At 43.1% G+C, this 20,234-nt stretch overlaps 1 protein-coding gene across 1 annotated transcript in view; it reads left to right on the forward strand.

Moving 5' to 3' along the window:
* Serpine2 (serpin family E member 2) overlaps positions 1-20,234 on the forward strand; it is a 64,624-nt gene that overhangs the window by 21,490 nt on the left and 22,900 nt on the right. Inside the window, exon 2 of the mRNA XM_048344659.1 lies at positions 18,866-19,146. Coding sequence (XP_048200616.1) covers positions 18,888-19,146 — 259 coding nt within the window. The 5' untranslated portion in view covers positions 18,866-18,887. The remainder of the gene's footprint in view (positions 1-18,865; positions 19,147-20,234) is intronic.

Consider the following 20,234-nt stretch of genomic DNA (forward strand, 5'->3'; position numbering starts at 1 on the left):
TGACTATTTTGTAGTTCAAGTAAGTATGTGTGTGCATGTGTGCACGTGTGCGCATGTGCACATGTACATGTGTACCTGCTAGTACAGAGGCTTGTCCTTTAGGGTGTTTGGTTTTTTTTTTTGCTTTAGGCTGATGCTTTACCACTTGAGCCACAGCTCCATTTGCAGCTTTCTTGGTGGTTAATTGGAGATAGGAATCTCACAGACTTATGTTCGCAGGCTGGCTTGGAACTGTGATCCTCAGATCTCAGCCTCCTGAGTAACATTCCAGACATGACCCACTAGCACTAACTAGCCACTAACTAAAATGTAGACCTTTGGAAGCTCAGAGCATCTCAGCCCTTTATGGTGATGATAATGGCCAAAGTAATGGCCAATAATGGCTGAAGCCAGCATTACATCTGTTGATGGATGGAAGAACTGAGGCATAGTGAAGTAGTGTACTTGTTAAAAAAAAAAAAAAAAGAGCCACAATTGCTTGTGTCAATTTGAGCTTGGATGGTTTTTCTCAGGGACCTTTCGAAGCCGAGGGCAGTGTCATAGATGCTTTTTTTCCTTCTTAAAGACTAAGCTCTGATGCTCTTATAAACCAAATAATCATGGGGCTGTACGATTTTGTAAAAACGTAATATTAGGTAACTTTTAAAAGAATAACTGCTGTTTTACTGTGCTTATAGTACTGGACAAGAACATAAATAATGAAAACATTTGCCTCAAAGTACCATGACATTTGTTTGCTTCCATTTTAATATAGTTTTGACTTTCAGATCATTATGGTCATGCATCTGTAAAATAATAATAATGCAGGATACATTCATATGCCTTTCACCTATGCAAGTAAACCAGAACATTGGCTTCTCTCCACCGCATTCAGATTTCACCAGTGTCACATGCATTCATTTATGTGTATGGGTTTATAGTTTTATCACTTGTGTGGATTTCTGTGACCACCACCACAGTTAAGAGGCAGAAAACTATTCACCTGAGGACTTCTTTGTGCCACCCTGTCTTGGAGTCAGACCCTTAACTCAGACCCTTAACTCTCTCCTGTTCTCTCCATCTGTGGCAAATACTGACCCATTCTCTGTCTTTGTGACTTTGCATTTCAGGGATGCTATATAAAAAGAATCATAGAGTATGTAAGTCTTTGGATAGCTTTCTCACTGAGCATAATTCCCTCTCAAGACCCACTGGAATTGTGCAGTCCATCCATGGTTTATTCCTTTTCATTGCCCGAGTAGTAGCTTGTGGCATAGACATACCACAGTTGGTTAAATATTCACCTATTGAAGAACTGGGTTGTTTCCCATTGGGGGCTTTTCATAAATAAAATAGTGATACACAGGTCTTTGTGTGAATGTGAGTTTTTATTTCTGTGCAGTAAATGTTCAAGATAGCTAGTGTGTGTAGTTTAAGTACACGCATTGTTTTGTAAGAAATTGATAAAATGTTTTCCAGAATAGTTGTGCCATTTTACATTCTCACCAACAGCAGTTACTCTGCATCCTCTTTGGTAAATTGGTCATTTTCATTTTAATGGTTCTGTCTTATTGTAGTTTTAATTTGCATTTCTCTGTTTCCTGGTTTTTTGTTTTGTTTGCCATCTGTGTGACCACTTGATTACAATGTCTCTCCCTATATTTTCCCCCATCTCTAATTGGATTGCTTATTTTTACAATGGGCTTAAGAGCCCTTTATGTATTCTAGATACTAGTTCTTGAGCAGATATGTGGTTTGCAAATATTTTCCCTTAATCTCTTCATCATCTTTATATGATCTTTTGCTGGGCACAAGTTGTTAATCTTGATGAGGTCCAATTTAGTGGCTTTTCAGTTTATCAAAATTTTTTTTTCTTTTATTGGCCTACATACTTTAATTCTAAAAAAGACTAGGCTTGTGGTACCTGCGTCTCATGGTGTGCGGTGGCTGAAGTGAGAGAAAGAAGGCAAGGGCTCAGGTAGACTTTGAAGTCTGAGAGCTTCCTCTGACTTCTGTCTAGTTTGTGCTCTGATGTGAGTTACAAGGAGCTAACTGTCGGGGTTCGGGCTCCCCAAAGTCAACCGAATCTTGCAAAGGCTGTACGATGCTGGCAGCATGAAAAGAACAATATTCCTAGAGCCATCCACTGGTGCTCTCACACAGCAGGAATTTTCCTGAAGACCCTCCTCCCGGAACCCTGCCCTCTGCGTTCTCCGCCTCTTTGTGCAGTGACATGCGGCTCATCCCTAAAGCTCTCCATGAGTCCATCAGAAGGGGAAGGTTCCCTTGCTGGGCAGTCCACTTGCCATCCTAGCAAGGGAAATCTGAATGCAGATATCGATTTGGTAATGGTGGCATTTGAGTCTGTTTCCCCTTCTGGACTCCACTCTTCGGTGTTGTTGATACTCCAGACCACACAATTCTGGGTGTCACAGCCTGGTAAGATTTTGAGCTATGTCTCTAGTTTCTCCTATGAGATGCTCAAACATGTCTCTCCCCACCCAGCCTAATGAAGTTGTGAAAACTCTAAAGTATAAACTACCCAGCTGTTTTCAAACATGGCCATGGGCACTTCCCAGGCTGAGAAGCACAAATCCAGACTAAGGGGCAGGAGTAGGGAAATGCTGGTTACCTTGACCCGATCTGTAGCAACTGTGCCTCATTACATGCTAATAATGCTTTTTGTTTGTCTGTTTTGGGTTTTATTTTGTTTTGTTTTTGCCAGTCTTGGGGCTTGAACTCAGGGTCTGAGCATTGTCCCTGGCTTCTTTTTGCTCAAGGGTAGCACTCTCCTACTTGAATCATAGCACCATTTCTGGCTTTTTCTGTGTATGTGGTGCTGAGGAATCAAACCCAGGGCTTCATGCGTGCTAGGCAAGCACTTGTCCCCTAAGCCACATTCCCAGCCCCCTAATAATGTCTTTTTTTTTACATCTAGAACCTGGTCACCAGGTCCCTGTTCTCGTTCTACCACATCAGTGCTGTATTGGTATTTGGGGACTAGATGAGTGGATGTCTGTCCTGACTCTCAAATTCCCCCTTTCCTGGGCACCCTTGGAAATAACCACCCTGACTTCAAAGGAGCCCAGTGGCTTTCACTGGGAATAAAAGGCCCAGAGGTCTGAGCCTCTCTTCTTACTGTTGAATGTGGGTTTCCTTGCCCTGCTCTCCAGCTGACTGAAATAGGAACATGGACTGTTGAGTTCCTGCTTGATTAAAGCCCACATCCTCAGTAAAAGCTGCCAAACCCCAGCCAGCAGAGTGCAGGAAAAGCATCTCCGTTCTTTGTAGGGCCCAGAGCATCCCTACTGATTGGCTCTCTCTCCAGAAAGAGGGCATCCTAGCAGATGGAAACACTTCCCTCAGGTGGCCTGGGGTCATTTGCCACAGGGTGACCCTAATTCCTAATTCAGCTCTTCCTCTGTGAGTCTCCTTTCATCTTAATGCTGACCATACGGGTTCCCCTGCATGAGAGATGTCCGGGAAGTTGGGGCCCAGGCTCTGTTTTGCTTAGGGAAGCAGGAACGGGATATAACTGGTTCACCAAGTTCCTATAAGTACAGTGGTTGGGAGAATAACTGAGAGTGTGTGTGTGAAGGTTTTAGGGGTTTTTATTTTTTCCCTCTGTACCTGGCAGTTCTGCTTCCCAAACCTGAATGATACAGCTGCTTTGGTTTAGCAGAAATGCACAGTCTGTGGGGAGAGAGCAGGCAGTGGGTGGGCAGGAGGGCAGGCAGCTGACAGGTGGTGGTGCCAATGCTGTAGGCCTGGCTCCTTGCTGCTGCTTCCTGGGGAGGGTTTCAGGTGCAGGGGTTGGGGGAGGGTTGGACACCTGCCCACTGATTCAGCCCCGTGCTAACACCTTCTTCTTGCTGGCGAAGGAAGCTCAGCATAAGGCAGTGCTTGCCTCCCCAACTCTAGCCACAGAATTTCCCCACCACCTGTAGGCACCTTTGGAATGATCGATTGGTTATGGTTCACCATCAGGCCTAAGCTTTAACTTCTAGTCACAGCCCTCCCTTCTAGGAGTGCCAGTGTAATGGTCAGGATTTCTTCCTCTCCCACACAGAGAACCTTGATGGAATCTGATGACTACACAGCTGTTGCTTTATCCAGAGGTAATCTAGGATTTCATGCTGAGCCGCATTGTCACCGTGTGACTCCGGGAGGGGTTGCTCTTTCTGTGTGTTAGAGCCAGGGTGCCCATCCTCACGTGTGGACCGTGGGATATGAGGACTACTTGTGAGATGTGTACGCCCATGGGTGGCAGCATCCCTGACTGCCACACACCAGAAGCAGCCGGCACCTCCCACTGCAGTGTGACAGCAAAGCTATCTCTAGCCATTTACCACATGCCCTTGGGTTGATGTGACTCCATCCCCTGAGGAGAACCAGTGCACCTCAACTCACACATCCCTTCCTTTCAGGCACTTTGTAAAAGCCGTGGTCACTTGTTTGTGCCAAGTGTTTGGCAATTTCAGCCCAGGTAGAAGAATATACCATTTGTTTGCCTTTTCCATCATGAGGAGCAATGCAACATATCAGCCACGAGTGGGGTTCTCCACTTCCATTGTCTTCAGCAGACCTGTCCCATCAGAGCAGGTTGTTTAGTTTTTTGGTTCTCCGTTTCCATCATCTGGAACGTAGAAATACTGGTGCCTGCTTCTTAAGTTGAAAATTAAACTACACATGATAAATTAGGTCTCTAGGCATTCACAGAGGGTGACACTAAAGGAGGATATTCCTTGGAGGGGATCACATAGGTACAATAACTATGTGTGTGCATCATCTGACCATATAAAATAATACTTATTGAAATGAACTCCAGAAGATGGAAATAGGAGTGATTTTTTTTCTTTGCTGTTTTTGTTTTCACTTTCTTTTGTCCTGTTTGCTTGTTTATCTGTCTTTGGGAGGGGAAAGGGGGGCACAGGAATGGTGGGACAAAGAGTGAACAAATGCGGCAGTGATACTGACTAGACATTGTGTTGAAAATGAACTAGACAACTTGTGGGGAGGGACTGGAGGAAAAAACGGAGACAGTGAGGGAAGGGGAGGATATTATCCAGAAAGAAATGTACTCTTTATCTGACTTGTAACCCCTCTCTCGCCTTTACAATCATAATAAAAATAAATTAAACTACATATTGAGGATAAAGGTCCAGGTGTAGCATCCTTTAGTCCATTTTGGGCTGCTGTAACAAAATACTGGAGACCAAGTAGCTTATAAACAGCTTTTAAAGAGCTGGGAGGTCAGCAGAAGTCATGGCTGGCAAGGGCTTGCCTTCTGGTGTGTAAATGGCACCACTGACTGTTTCCTGACATGGCAGAGTGACAGGCTCGCCTCCTGGAGTCTCTAAGGGAATTAACCTCATGCATGAGGCTCCTCCCTCGGGAGCCTGTCATCCCCAAAGACCCAACTTCTAATGATGTCATTGGGGTTAGGTTTGACAAGGGACTTGAGGGAAGACACAGGTATTCAGGCCATCCCAGTAGGTATACAGTAAAGCATGGCTATTATTCCTGAGTACTGAGGGGTGTATTTTCTAAGTTTTAAGTAAATTAGAATTGGGAAAGAAAAGGCTTTTTACAACAGTCATTGATGCTGCTTCAAATAGTGATGGAATAGTAATTTTTCATTGAATTACTATTTTAAAAGAATTATAAAAGCCATAATTGCTGTGATTAGGTACTCACCATTGATTGAAAGACACATAGATCATGTCACTGGTCAAAACAGAGCCACCATTTGCCCAACTCACCAAACATGAAATGGTCTGTGGGTTGGAATGGATTGCAACACCCATCGGAGTGTACCTTGTATTACTTATAGACTCCTGTCCCAGGAAATATCATTTGTGTTAGTTTCCATGATCCTCTAACTTACACTTTGGTTTCTTCCTTTCCTTTCCTTTCCTTTCCTTTCCTTTCCTTTCCTTTCCTTTTCTTTTCTTTTCTTTTCTTTTCTTTTCTTTCTTTCCTTCCTTCCTTTCTCTCCCTTCCTTCCTTCCTTCCTTCCTTCCTTCCTTCCTTCCTTCCTTCCTTTCTTTCTTTTTGCCAGTCCTGGGCTTGAACTCAGGGTCTGAGCACTGTCCCTGAGCTTCTTTTTGCTCAAGGCCAGCACTCTACTACTTGAGCCACAGCACCACTTCTGGCTTTTTCTGTTTATGTGGTGCTGAGGCATCGAGCCCAGGGCTTCATGCGTGCTAGGCAAGCACTCTACCTCCACATTCCTAGCCCCTTAGCCTCTGTTTTGTCTACTCTCTACTATACCATTTACCTCTCAGCTGGTAGAGTTGAGTTCCTGCTATTTGTCTTTTTATAAACAGAAAGGGGTGTTATTTTAGATCTGTTCCATTTAGAAATTTTGAAAAGTGCAGAACCATATACAGAAAAATAAGTTATCACCATTAGAAACAGGTATATAGATAATATCTTGATATCTGTTCTTTTAATATTTTTTCTGTTCCTATGTATAAATTTTTACAAAGTCAACTATATCATAAACAGTTTTCTTTATATAACTAAGTTATGTGCAGCACTAGGGATGCTAAGTCAGGAAAATAGAGAGTTCCAGGCCAGCCTGGGCTATGTAGCCAGATCTTTTCTCAAAAAAAAGAAAATCTAGAACATATTACTACACTTTTACATTCGTTTCAGTGGTACCTATAAGAGCTTAGTGACACTATGTTAAGTGGATCTCATTAACTATTCCTTATTGTTGGGTGACATGAGCCATGTTCTCCCAGAGCAGCAAGATTAAATAGTAAGAATGAATCACTAGGAAGCACATGCAGGCAAAAACCTGTTAGGGAATGGGAGACCTCCAAATAGTTACATCAAGACTAGGAATCAGGGCTGGGAATATGGCCTAGTGGTAAGAGTGCTCAACTCGTATACAAGAAGTCCTTGGTTCGATTCCCCAGCACCACATATATAGAAAACAGCCAGGAGTGGCGCTGTGGCTCATGGCAGAGTGCTAGCCTTGAGCAAAAAGAAGCTCAGGGACAGTGCCCAGTCCCTGAGTTCAAGCCCCAGGACTCCCCACCCCACCCCCCAAAAAAAGACTAGGAATCAATGGCCCTTGGTCTCCTGGGAAGGAATGGTGTATGTAAACAACAACAGAGTGCTACTTGGAGCCCATTAAGAAAAGTAGGTGTCATTTCCCACTGACAGTTGTCCAAAAGTGACAGGTGCAAACCATTAACAACAAAGCACGCAGGAGCTAGAGGTTAAACACAAGAGCTGGCAAGAGGCTGCCACCGTGTCCCCTCCACTGGAGAGTGAGATTGCAACTAAAATTGCCACTGTGCTTACTTACTGCAAAGAATACTGCAGTGATTTTTATTCCCACAGCCTTTTTTGTGGGGGGAAGCTAGAATTTTTTTAAATCATACATTGATGGATAGAAGGGGTATTGTTGTGTGATAAGTAGGTGTTATTGGTTTGTTTTTATTGTGTATGCCAAAGATTGTCTTTCAGAAAGGTCATTTGTTTTCATCAGCTTGCATTTCCAACACTTGCTATACATTTTCTACCAGCAACTATCTAGAGAGCATAGTTTTCTCATCTATGATTCAAGGGTCCATAGGAAAACATCAGTGGTAGGGACCTGTAAAGGACCACCAAAGTCATGTTCTTGCTCCAGCTTTGACGACAGACTGAATTAGATAACACCTCAAAATAGGATTTTTAAAATATGTATCTAAGTTCTACTATATATAAAAAAGATTTTTCAGGGGCTGGGAATGTGGCCTAGTGGTAGAGTGCTTGCTTAGCATGCATGAAGCCCTGGGTTCGATTCCTCAGCACCACATAAACAGAAAAAGCTGGAAGTGGCACTGTGGCTCAAGTCGTAGAGTGCTAGCCTTGAGCAAAAAGAAGCCAAGGACAATGCTCAGGCACTGAGTTCAAGCCCCAGGACTGGCAAAAACAATTAAATAAAATAAAAAGAATTTTCAGCTAGGTGCTAGTGGTTCACACCTATAATTGTAGCTACTCAGGACACTGAAATCTGAGGATCATGGTTTGAAGCCACCCTAGGCAGGAAAGTCTGTGAGACTCTTATCTCCAATTAACCACCAGAAAACTGAAGTGGTGCTGTGGCTTAAAGTGGTAGAGCACTATCCTTGAGTAAAAGAGCTCAGAGATAGCACCCAAGTTCAAGCTCCACAACCTACAAAAAAAAGAAAAAATAAAAAGGGAATTTTCATTTCATTACAGTGTTTATGAATCTGTGATCACCATTATATATTTCCAAAATTAGTAATGCTAACATTGGTCATACAATACTGAGAATAATCTACATATAAAATACATGGGGTTTTTTTTTGCTTTTAATCCACTGATTAATATCTCTTAATTTTTTGAGGCATCTCTTGGTTGTTAAATTAGAAAATCACACATTTAAAGCATTATAGATTTAACTATGCACATCAGCTGGCTGAAAAACATATCTTCAAGCTAACTGTTAATCATTTTGGGGGGACCATACACCTCCACTACACTGTCATCAGCGATTCATTCTCTCATAGAGCCAGAAACACACCAACATCATCTTATTCTTGATCTGTGTCTTAAGTAGTCTAAGGAAACTATAAAGATACACACAGAGCTTTATGAACGTAGAAATGGGTTTGACCCATTTTTAGCCTAGTCTTTGAGACTCTCTTAATATTTTGTTGAAATAAAAATCCGACCATTTTAGGCCTTGAGCATTAAGGACGATAAGGAAAGGGAACCAACGTTTATTGAGCAATCGTTACGATTCAGACACCTCGGTAGTTACGATCTGTCTTGTCTCTGCTTAATTAATTCCATGGCCACCCTGAAGATAAGACTTCAAAAGTGTAAAAGGAGAAGGAACTGAGGGCAGAACTCAAATGGTAGAGTGCTTGCCTAGTATAGCATACACAAGGCCCAAGGTTCAAGCCCCAGGACAATAGACAAAAGAAAAGAGGAAGTAAGGTTGATAAAGCTGTGAGATGCTTCAGATCCCTTGGTCAGATTGAAGAACTGAGCTTTGAACCTTGGGCAAATTTTCTCTGAAACACAGAGGTGAATAGATAAATGTTCCCTAATCTTCCATTTTAAAAGCTAGATGGATGACTAAAAATTCCTAATTATGTCCCCTTCTGCCTGATGGAATAATACCTAAATGAAAAGCATTTGGATATCAGTTTAGATATATTTTCCAATGAAATATGCTTCATTTTAGACATTGTTGCCATACATTTTAATGGATGAAATTTAATGGATGAAATTGCTTTTGGCATAATTAAATAATGCCATAGATTGAGCAGACACATCTATTTTGAAGTCAGATAAAATTCTTAAAAGCTCTGAGGACTTTAAATGTGTCCCTAGTCTCCTGAACTAGCACATTTTAAAGCCACCAAACTGTCATGCCTTTGGCATTTCCCGTTTGTTCTCCCCTAAGTTGTAATGATATTGACAAAACTTTACACTTCCCAGTCCTATCAAGACACACTAAGTTTGCTTGTTCAGCCCACTTGGTTATCTTCAGAAAATGTGGCAGTATTTAGAAAATGAAGACAGAACTTAGAAGACATATTTCAGTAGAGTTTATACAGATTTCAGTGCAAACTAGAGATCAGAGTTTTCTTTTTGTCTTCATAGGACCATACATGAAACTTAACTCCGGTTACCCATGCATTTACAATTTCTGTCACTTCAGTAACAACTTTACATCTTCATAGCTCAACTCTTTTTAGGGGGTACTGGGTGGTCATGGTTCTTGAACTCTGGGTCTTCTCACTGTCCCCTGAGCTCTCCCACTTGAGCCACAGTGCCATTTCCAGTTTTCTGGTGGTTAACTGGAGATAAGAGTCTCACGGACTTTCCTGCCTGGGCTAGCTTTGAGCTGCAATCCTCAGATCTCAGCCTCCTGAGTAACTAGGATGAGCCATTGGTGCCTGGCTTTGGCCCAGCTCTTGAAAGGTCTCTAGAATGCCTCTGACCTAGTTTACCCTTAGAGGACCTTAACCTGTTGGCAGAATTTTGGTGAGAAATATTTGGCTTACCATTGGGTAGTATGATCCTACTTCAGACCATTTAGAAGTCTCCATTTGGAAGCCTAAAACCTTTCCTGTATATCTATTTCTTTGTGAGGCCCTATTAAGAGATATCATCAGGGGGCTGAGAATATGGCCTAGTGGCAAGAGTGCTTGCCTCCTACACATGAAGCTCTCGGTTCGATTCCCCAGCACCACATATATGGAAAACGGCCAGAAGGGGCGCTGTGGCTCAGGTGGAAGAGTGCTAGCCTTGAGCGGGAAGAAGCCAGGGATGGTGCTCAGGCCCTGAGTCCAAGGCCCATGACTGGCCAAAAAAAAAGAGAGATCATCAGTGTAACACAGCCTGATATACATGATTTTTTTCTACCTACTGCAACCACTCTAGGAGAAATAGCTGGCAGGCATATTAATAAGTGACCTTTGATTCCAATAACCAGGATTATATAAACGAGAGGACCACAGGGATATCAGCACTTTGCCAGTGCCTGAGAAAATGTCTGTTTTCATTGAGAGGAATCAGAGCAGAGAAACTTTGGGACTCGCCTTGTTATGCTGTGCCTTCGTTGTCCATTCCAGGTGCCTGCCCACAACAGTGGTCACAAAGGATGGGCATATTCAGGAGGATGGCTGATTTCACATGTCAGTGATAATTTTGATGATCCTAGCCCAGCTATTAATGCCAGCTCTCTCTGTCTCTCTGTCTCTGTCTCTATCTCTGTCTCTCTCTCTTTCTCTCTCTCTGTCTTCCCCCGACACACACACACACACACACACACACACATCTTGACATCACCCAGTAGGCCTTCATGGTCTATACAATCATGAGAGTCAAGCCAATTTATGAGTATGCCCTCTGTCTTTCAAAAGTCTGAATTTAAGTATATGGCTATAGAACATAGCCAGATGAAATTTGTTTGTTTGGGGTTTTTTTGGTACCACTGATACCCACTTGATGCCCACAGTTTATTTAGGCTTTATTAGGTGAAGGTGCTCAAATTGTTGTCTCAAACTAATATTTCCCACTTAAAGGAGCCAGAGCTCTCTAATGAGAAACGACTCTACCCAGGGTGAGAAGTAGCGGGCAAAATAGTAGAAATCTTGTCAAACCAGAAAACATAAAAGCCTGGAAGACTGTAAGATCATCTGGAAAGATGCAAGAATCAACCAGAGGCTTGTTTTGGGTTTTGATTCTTTTTTTAATCTTTTGCTGGTCCTGAGGCTTGAACTTAGGGGCTAGGAACTGTCCCTGAGCTTTTGGGCTCGAGGCTAGTGCTCTGCCATTTAAACCACAGTTTCAGGTGGATCAAGCTCCTTATGAGTTCATAATGTCACAAAGCAAAACCCTCTGGTGAATTAAAAATTTGGACAACCAACCCATTATGAATGAAAAACTATGTAACATGAAATGAATCCAGCATTTATCCTGCCTTTGCTTACACAAATGAAACCTGGGGTAACCAGAAAATTGGTCATGGAAATTTTCTTTCTTTAGAAATAAAATGAATGAAGAAAGAATGCTAGAATTATAATAACACCTACTATTTGGGAACCTTATGAAAAACCATGGTTGGGCGTGGAGCAAGAGAGAGAAACAGAGGCAGAGACAGAGAGTGTACCACTGTCTCTTTATTTCAGCACAGTATACCATACCCCCATAAATTGTTTTTGCCAGCAAAGAACGCTGACTTGAATCTTATCAGCCAATAGAGTATAGGTCAGCAAACTTTGTCTGTTAAAGACCAGATGGTAAACACTTGCTTTTGTCTTTATTGCAGTTAGGCACCCTGTCAACACTTGGCTAGGGTGTTAATGAAGAAATAGGCAAAGCAAAAAAAATGTGGTCAGATCCAGCCGTCAGGCCATGGTTCGCATACTCCCCTGTTTTGAGTCTTCCCAACGACTACCTGATAGCAAATACAGGAGACAGCGGGACTGGTTAAATAGTTGACCAGAGTGTGAACTCGAGTGGTGGAACCACTACAGGACCAATCACATAGTTCCTTCAAGGAAAAGATTCCTAGGCGACAGTTAAACATAAAGCAAGTAGGGGACTGTTTAAATTCTTTCTTTTAAAAGGCTTATCAACCAGTTGTAATACATGCAGTTTATTTAGATCCTGATTCAAAGAAGATAGAAGTCATCTGGAGCTGCGAGTATACCTCAGGGTGACTCAGGTAGAGAACTTGCCTAGCATGTGCAAGGCCCTGGGTTTGATCCAGTCACTGACAAAAACAAACAAACAAGAACACAATCAGGACAATTTGAACGCCGACTGGATGGTTAGCATATTAAGTAATTACTGATTTTGCCTTGGGATAGTGATATTGCAGATGCCTGTTTTAAATCCTTAGGTTTAGGTTATATGTTTATGGGTGTTTTTTTAAAAAAAGGACACTGAATCCCATTATATGATAACTAAAATTTTGCTTTAAAAATAATCTTTTGCTTTCACAAAAAAATGAAAGAAGCCATGACTTGATTATAGTTTTAGCTAGGTGTTGAACCCTTTGGGTTTATTATATATTTGCATGGATTTAAAATCTTCTGGGGTATAAAGTTCAAAACAGTTCTTCAAACATTTTTTTTTTTTTTTTGGCCAGTCCTGGGGCTTGGACTCAGGGCCTGAGCACTGTCCCTGGCTTCTTCTTGCTCAAGGCTAGCACTCTGCCTCTTGAGCGACAGCGCCACTTCTGGCCATTTTCTGTATATGTGGTGCTGGGGAATCGAACCCAGGGCCTCATGTATATGAGGTAAGCACTCTTGCCACTAGGCCATATCCCCAGCCCGTCTTCAAACATTTTAAAAGTGATTGGCCTGGAGGCTAGAGTACTTGCCTGGTGTTAGACACTCCTGCCCCACCCCCACCCCCTAGCCCAGGTAAGAATAATTGCCTGGCAAAATATTGGAGTCAGAGTGAGTATTTTTTTCCCACCAAACTCTTTACCTACAACTTGAACAGAGCAGGTATTACTTACCTCCTGTGCTATAGGTCAGGTATATTTTATATAAAGAATTTGTTACCTCCCAAGTACGCTCCCTCTCTGTGAGGCTCTCCTGGTCCCCATTGTCTGCTGGGTTATCAGTGGTTCAGGTCTGGTAATCAGGGCTTATGCACTCAGGCTGGTGTTGGATGTCAGCTGCTGGGCCGTGGCAACAGGACAGAGTGAGTAGCAGCATGTATCCAGCCCCTAGAACAGTGACTATGCAGCAGCAGCAGAAGAGAGCGAGAGAGAAACAGACAGAAAGACACACAGAGAGAGTGTGCAGTGATAACAGACCTTCTATCTTCTTTTTTATTTTTTTTTCCCCGAGAATAATCCTAAATACAGAGGGACATTTCTTGACTTTTAGTTGCCTAAAATAGTTTTAGAACACTCAATATTCCAAAGCAAACCCTAGGCAGCGGGTTGGTTAATCCCAGAGGTTCTGCCTCTGACTTAGCCCCAACCAGCAGTAAAGCACTAAATTAGACCCTCTGGGCACCAGTACTCCAATCCCCATGGTGCTACTTTCTATGAGCTCCTTGTCTAGTTGAGCAGACAGAAAATATTCGTGGAGAATGACTCAAATGAGAGGTGCAGAGCAATGCTTTCAGAATTCAAAGAAGAGGGTGAGTAACCCATCTGGGTCAATCAGGACAAGCTGAACCCTGGCTGCGGAAGAAGTTGCAGGAAGCACTGGTGTACCCTGGCGAATGATGAGACCGGAGCAAAGAAAACACCAAGGCAAAGCAGACCCCTTTATGAGTGATGTTAGCAAATTAGCAGAGTACTGGTTCTCTAGAATCCTTTCATACCACGAGGGTATTCTGAACAAGGAGGTGAAGGTAGACTGCAAGCTGTAAAGGCATGGCAGTGAAGTGCATTAGGGGATGCAAGTATCACCTGTGAACAAGTGATGCTGACACCGTTGGGCCTGGGGGTGTATTCTAGTGATGGCAGCCATCAGTAAGTGGTGCTTCTGTATGTTAGACATATGTTCTGAATCTGGCACTTGGAAAAACGACCCTCCTGTTGGTTTCTGCACTAAATCCTGCTGCACTCAAACAGTTCCCAGTTCAGAAAGGGTTTTCGGGCTGGAAAAGAAAGAGACTTGGAGTAAGAGAAACTGGAATTATGTGGGGAAAGAGAATTCCAACATTTGAAAGACTAGCTTTAGGGCTGGGAATATGGCCTAGTGGCAAGAGTGCTTGCCTCCTACACATGAAGCTCTCAGTTCCATTCCCCAGCACCACATATATGGAAAATGGCCAGAAGGGGCGCTGTGGCTCAGGTGGCAGAGTGCTAGCCTTGAGTGGGAAGAAGCCAGGGATGGTGCTCAGGCCCTGAGTCCAAGGCCCATGACTGGCCAAAAAAAAAAAAAAAAAGACTACCTTTATTAGTACTCGTGTGTGTGTGTGTGTGTGTGTGTGTGTGTGTGTGTGTGTGTGTGTTCTGGTGCTAGGGCTTGAACTCAGGGCCTCTTGCTCTCACTTGACTTATTTCACTCAAGGCTGGTACTCTACTATTAGAAACCCACCTCCACTTCCAGATTTTTTCTGGTTAATTGGAGATGGAAATCTCATGAACTTTTTTTTTTTTTTAACCTGGACTGCCTTCAAACCACAATTCTCAGATCTCAGCTTCCCAGGTAGCTAGAATGACAGGTGTGAACCACTGCTGCTGGCTAATACTCATTTTTGTTTACTATTATGAAAACATTATACAGAAGAGGATTTATGATCTTCTGTATCAATGCTGCCCAACACATTTGGGCAACACTTATTCTTTTATATGAAAGTGTGACATGTAATTTCTCTTAAAAAAAAAAAGGAAAAGAAACAGAAAGCTACTGTGTTCTTTCTGTTGAAGGAATTTGCCTGCTCAAAGATGGAGTGTTTAGGGGCTTGAAAACTGCTGTTGTTTTTTGTGAAAGTCTTTTTGGACATGAGAAAGCTTCACTATTAGGATGTACATAAGCTGCAAGTAATTTCTGGATCAACATCTGCTCTCCTGGGTACCGACCACACTGTACAGAAAAGTAAAAGCTTATTCTTGGGTGTGTGAACAAGCCAGGCAAGTTAAGAGGAGTGAGCATTTGGCCAAGCAGAAGTTATGCCCAGGACATCAGTCAAGACTAGCTCTGGTTCCAGGATCTGCATAGCCTGACTCAGCCCCAGTGCACTGTTAGGAAACTGCATAGACATCTCTCAAAAACCTCCTGAGTCCAAGAAACCAAGAAAAACAAGCGGCAACTTGCCCTGCCATCATAATGAAACAGTTCTTGTAGCAGAGATTCCTAACCAAACAAAATTCTGCTAAACAAGATAGCTATTTATTTGGGAAACTGTTCTTGCTAACTGAAAGACAATGGAGCCACTGTCACTGGTCCTTTCTTCCTGTTTTATGATACTATATAATATGTGCAGCATAAGAGAATATATATGATATATGGTATCTCAACTAGTCAGCATCCTGCGACTAGTTGCAGGAACAATTTGGATGTCCTTTATGCCTTATGCATATGCAAATTTAACCATTTATTTAAATGTTCTCCGACCCAGGATATTCCTTTGGAGAGCCTTAGCCACCTAAAAGTAGATGCCAAAATAAACTTGAAATGCCGAAGTCAATCATGGGGACGGAGAAAGCTGGCACTAGTCCCCAGCCATTTTTCATGAAGATTCCACAAATTTGCGATCACTTTGTGGTACATTAAATTCTAAAGAGGAAATGTATTGCTTGAAGGAGAGAGAGAGAGAGAGAGAGAGAGAGAGAGAGAGAGAGAGAGAGAGAGAGAGAGAGAGAGGAAGAAAGAATCCAGCTCTCAGATGGACAGAGTAAAAGTGCCACCGTCAGGATTTGAGAGCTTGCCTAGGCCCCTGGGACTCGGAGAAACTCAGGAAGCTGTCATGATATGCCAGTTGGAGGTACCAAAGTCAAAAAATGGGTCACGCTGGCCATGGTAAAGGCCCACGTGGGAGCGTATGTAGGTCACTTACATGTCATGAATTTAGAGTTTACACAATTGTTTTACAACTGAGCTCTGGAGAAACACTGGATGTTCTAAGGGGTTTTTTTGTTGGCTTGTTTTTGTTTTTCAAAAGTTCTTCTTTGGCAACATGTAAGAAAATTGCCACATCCTCTTGATCTATGGCCTTAGTGGCTCACTGCACTGAGAGGAGCCAGGCAGAGAACTGTATGTGTGCCATCGTCCTTGCCCAACCCAGTGCTGGCAGTTTCCTTGGAGAATGTTTGGAGCTGGCAGTGAGGCTCACAACTGAACACAATCATTTTCTTAGCCATATCAATAAACAGAATTTTGATGCAATAAGAAAAATGATAAAAGTAGAAAGCATTGCTTATAAACTGTGGGATTTAGGAAGGGTTGTTTTGTTTATGCCAGTCCTGGGACTTGAACTCAGAGCCTGGGTACTGTCTCTTAGCTTTTATGCTCAAGGCTGTCACTCCAGCCACTGAGCCACACCTCCACCTCTGGCTTTTTGCTAGTTAATTGGATATTCTAAGGGCCTCATGGTCTTTCCTGACTGATGGCGTGAGCCACAGCACCCAGCTAAACTGTGGGGTTTAATCCCACAAGTGTTTATTGAACACCTGCCATGACTTAGCGTGGGAAGTTCAGGAAGTGAGCAAAGGAAAGCAGAGAGACAGTTTTCCCAGCACTGCCCTACATTGTTTTTCTCTCACTGGATCACCTGTCTCTTAAAACATTTCCCTCTGTTTTTGCTCGCTGGAAATCCTCCTGCCCTCCCACACAGACAGACACTGTCATGGGGAACAAATTGGCTCCACAGGAGACGGGTGCCTAGCAAGAGCCCAGGCCTCTAAGGCAAGGACCAAATTAGCAGCATCACAACTCTGCCTTTGTTTATGCCAGCTGCTACTGTTAAATTCTTACTTAATGGAAGTATTTGTTTTTCCATAAATACATGTAAATTGCCTACCTCTTATTTGTCAGAGCCAAAGAGAGCCCTGTAAGTGGTAATCAAGGAATGGAGCTTATTTAAAGCAAATCACTGTAATTGAAAATTCTGAGTACATGCGGTACCATCCTCGTGATTTATGAATTTGCCAATTGTTCTGCCCCCATTGTAGATTTTAAAGTTGCTACTGAAATTTATTTTAATTAACCGTTCTGTAGTTTCAAAGGTAATATGCTTATGGTAAAAGAAGCAAATCCATGTGGTTAGATACTTGTAATAAACCCAAAGGACTTGCTCCTTGTTTACTACTCTCCAGTGGTACCCAGTGCTGCTGGCTCACACCTGTAACCCTAGTAACTCAGGAGGCTGGGATCTGAGGATCAAGATTCAAAGCCAACTGGGGCAAGAAAGTCTGTGAGACTCTTATCTCTAGCTAACCACTGCCAACAGATAAGCAAGCAACAACAAACGTGCCAAAAGTAGAACTGTGACTTAAGAGGTAGAATACCGAGCTTCAACTAACAAGCTAAGGGACTGCACCCAAGTCCTGAGTTCAAGCTCCAGTACTGGCCCAAAAGGGAATAAATAGCCAAGAGTGGGTTTTGGTTATTCTTAGAACGAGGTCGCTTTCCATCCATGCACACTGGCCTCTACCGCAGCAGGCCTTCCTCCACGCTGTCCCTCCACCTGGCGTACCTTCCTGCACCGTACCTGGCTGGCCCTTTCGCACCATCCAATCTGGTTGCCTGCCCTCCTGCTACAAAAACAGCTCCCAAACAACTCTCTCCAGCGTCGTTCTCCTTCTTCCCCTCTGTTCGCTCGCTTCAGTCACAGCTTTCCTACCTGTTCCTGCTTGCTGATTGATTTTCTGTCTCTCCCTCTAGAATAGGATCTCCACAAGGACAGGAGTCTTGCCCATCTCGTTTACAGTTAGTTGATCCTTGGCCCTCAGAGAGCTGAGCATGGTGGGTCACGGCTTTAATCCCAACACTCGGGAGACCAAAGCAGGAAGATTGCAACTTCAAGGCCAGTCTAGTTTACATAGATTGGGAGACTGGGAGAGAGAGAGAGACAGACAGACAGACAGACAGACAGACAGAGAGAGAGAGACAGAACAGAGACAGACAGAGAGAGAGACAGAACAGAGACAGACAGAGAGACAGAGACAGAGAATCAAAAACAAATGAAAGACTTGGCATATGAGAAACCCTTGGTAAATAAATTGCAGTTGAAATGAATGAATGAAGGGAGTTATGAGAATTAGTGATTTTAGTATAATGCTGACATAGTAAAGTCTCAACAAGCCTATAATCCTAGCTACTCAGAAGGCTGAGATCTGAGGAATGTAGCTCAAAGCCATCGTGGGCAGGAATTATCTCCAACCCGAAGTAGAACTGTGGCTAAAGTGGTAGAGTGTTAGCTTTGAGATCAGAGACAGTGCACAGACTCTGAGTTCAAGTCCCAGAACCAACATCCCCCCACCAAAAGAAAAAAGACCCAACAAATGAAGGTGTGTTTTTCTCACAGCATCCCTTCTGCCCAAGCTCTGTGTACTGAATGTTGATTCACTCTGCTTTTCACTCTGTTCATTAGCATAGCACTCAATTACATGAGGATAGTAAATCATACTTAATTATCTTGCTTTGGAGTTCATTTAAGAATAGTATTAGCCATGCACCAGTGGTAACCCTAGCTATTCAGGAGGCTTGAGATAAAAGTATCCCAATTCAAAGCCAGCCCAGGCAGACAAATCCATGAGACTCTTCTCTCCAACTATCCATCAAAAGCATGGAAATAGAGCTGTGGCTCAAGTGGCTAGAAAGCCAACTGGGAATGGAAGACCTAGAGTTCAAGACGCAGCAATGGCACAAATACATATATATATTCTATGAATAATATAAGCATTTTAATCTGTTTATTTTTTCAGGCAGTCTTTGCTGGAAGGAACCATGAATTGGCACTTTGCCTTTCTCCTCTTGACCACAGTGACTTTGCCTTCTGTGTGCTCCCAGTTCAACCCTCTGTCCCTGGAGGAACTTGGCTCCGACACAGGCATCCAGGTTTTCAATCAGATCATCAAATCGCGACCTCATGACAATATCGTTGTCTCCCCCCATGGGATCTCATCCATCCTGGGAATGCTACAGCTGGGGGCGGATGGAAGAACGAAGAAGCAACTCACCACAGCCATGAGATACAGCGTGAATGGTGTGTATGTTCCCGGCACCCACTGCTAGGGGGCGCCCTGCTCTGGGAGGGGCATTGCAGTCTTGTCTTAGAGTTTCAGGAGGCAGTAGGCCTTAGAGTCAGTCTGGACTGAATGCAGGGAAACAGACTTGGGTCTTAGTTCTTGGCTGTTGGACTTCATGTCAGTTCCCGGTTCTCTCCTGCTGCTAATTTCTCCCCTCTAAAGAGAAAATTCCTTGTCGCACCTGCCTCCAGGGTGGAGATGGCAGAATTGCAATGTATTGAGCGTGTCCTGGGAAAACCCGTCAGCAGGGAAGGTGGAAGGGTAGCCAGCGGGAGCAATGCGAGGGAGGGCAGTGCCAGGACCCTCGTGAGGGAGCTGTCCTTCATGGCACCTGTGGCAGGTGTCACATACCACTACATGGGTGATAGAGTTTCATAAATCTGCAGGTGTGAAAAATGAGGGCAATCAGAAAGAGTTCTGAGGACTCTACTAAGGGAAGTTTCCTGATACAGTGATTACCAATGGAAAAAACTCGGGGCCAGGCACAGAAGACATTTCTTTTTTATATTGTAATGATAAAGGTAATGTACAAAGGGGTTACAGTCACATAAGCCAGGGAAAGAAAACATTCCTTTTTGAACAATGTCACCTCTTCCCTTGCTGACAGGGGACATTTCTAACTATTGCTTTGAAACCTCATATAAGTCAAAAATCAAAAGTGAAAAACTGAGTTCCAGCTCCTGGGTGTGGTAAGATACACCTGTAATCCCAGCAGTCAGGGGACTAACAGTTTAAGACCACCCTGGGCTGCATAGCAAGTCCCTTTCTAAATAAATAAGTTGGCCCCGTGGTGTAATGGTTAGCACTCTGGACTTTGAATCCAGTGATCTGAGTTCAAATCTTGGTAAGACATTTCAAGTTTGGGGAGAGATTTGAGAGAATGATGAAAGGGGTGACATTTATTAAGATGACTTATACTGAAAAAAATTGACATGTTGTATTGAAACCCCTTTGTAAATCTACTTAAAGATAATAATTGGAATCAGCCCATATATCCCTCGATAAAAAAAAATGGATTAAGAAAATGGAATTTTACTCATCTATT

This window comes from Perognathus longimembris, chromosome 4 (genome assembly GCF_023159225.1).
Source record: "Perognathus longimembris pacificus isolate PPM17 chromosome 4, ASM2315922v1, whole genome shotgun sequence".
NCBI classification, from domain to species: domain Eukaryota; kingdom Metazoa; phylum Chordata; class Mammalia; order Rodentia; family Heteromyidae; genus Perognathus; species Perognathus longimembris.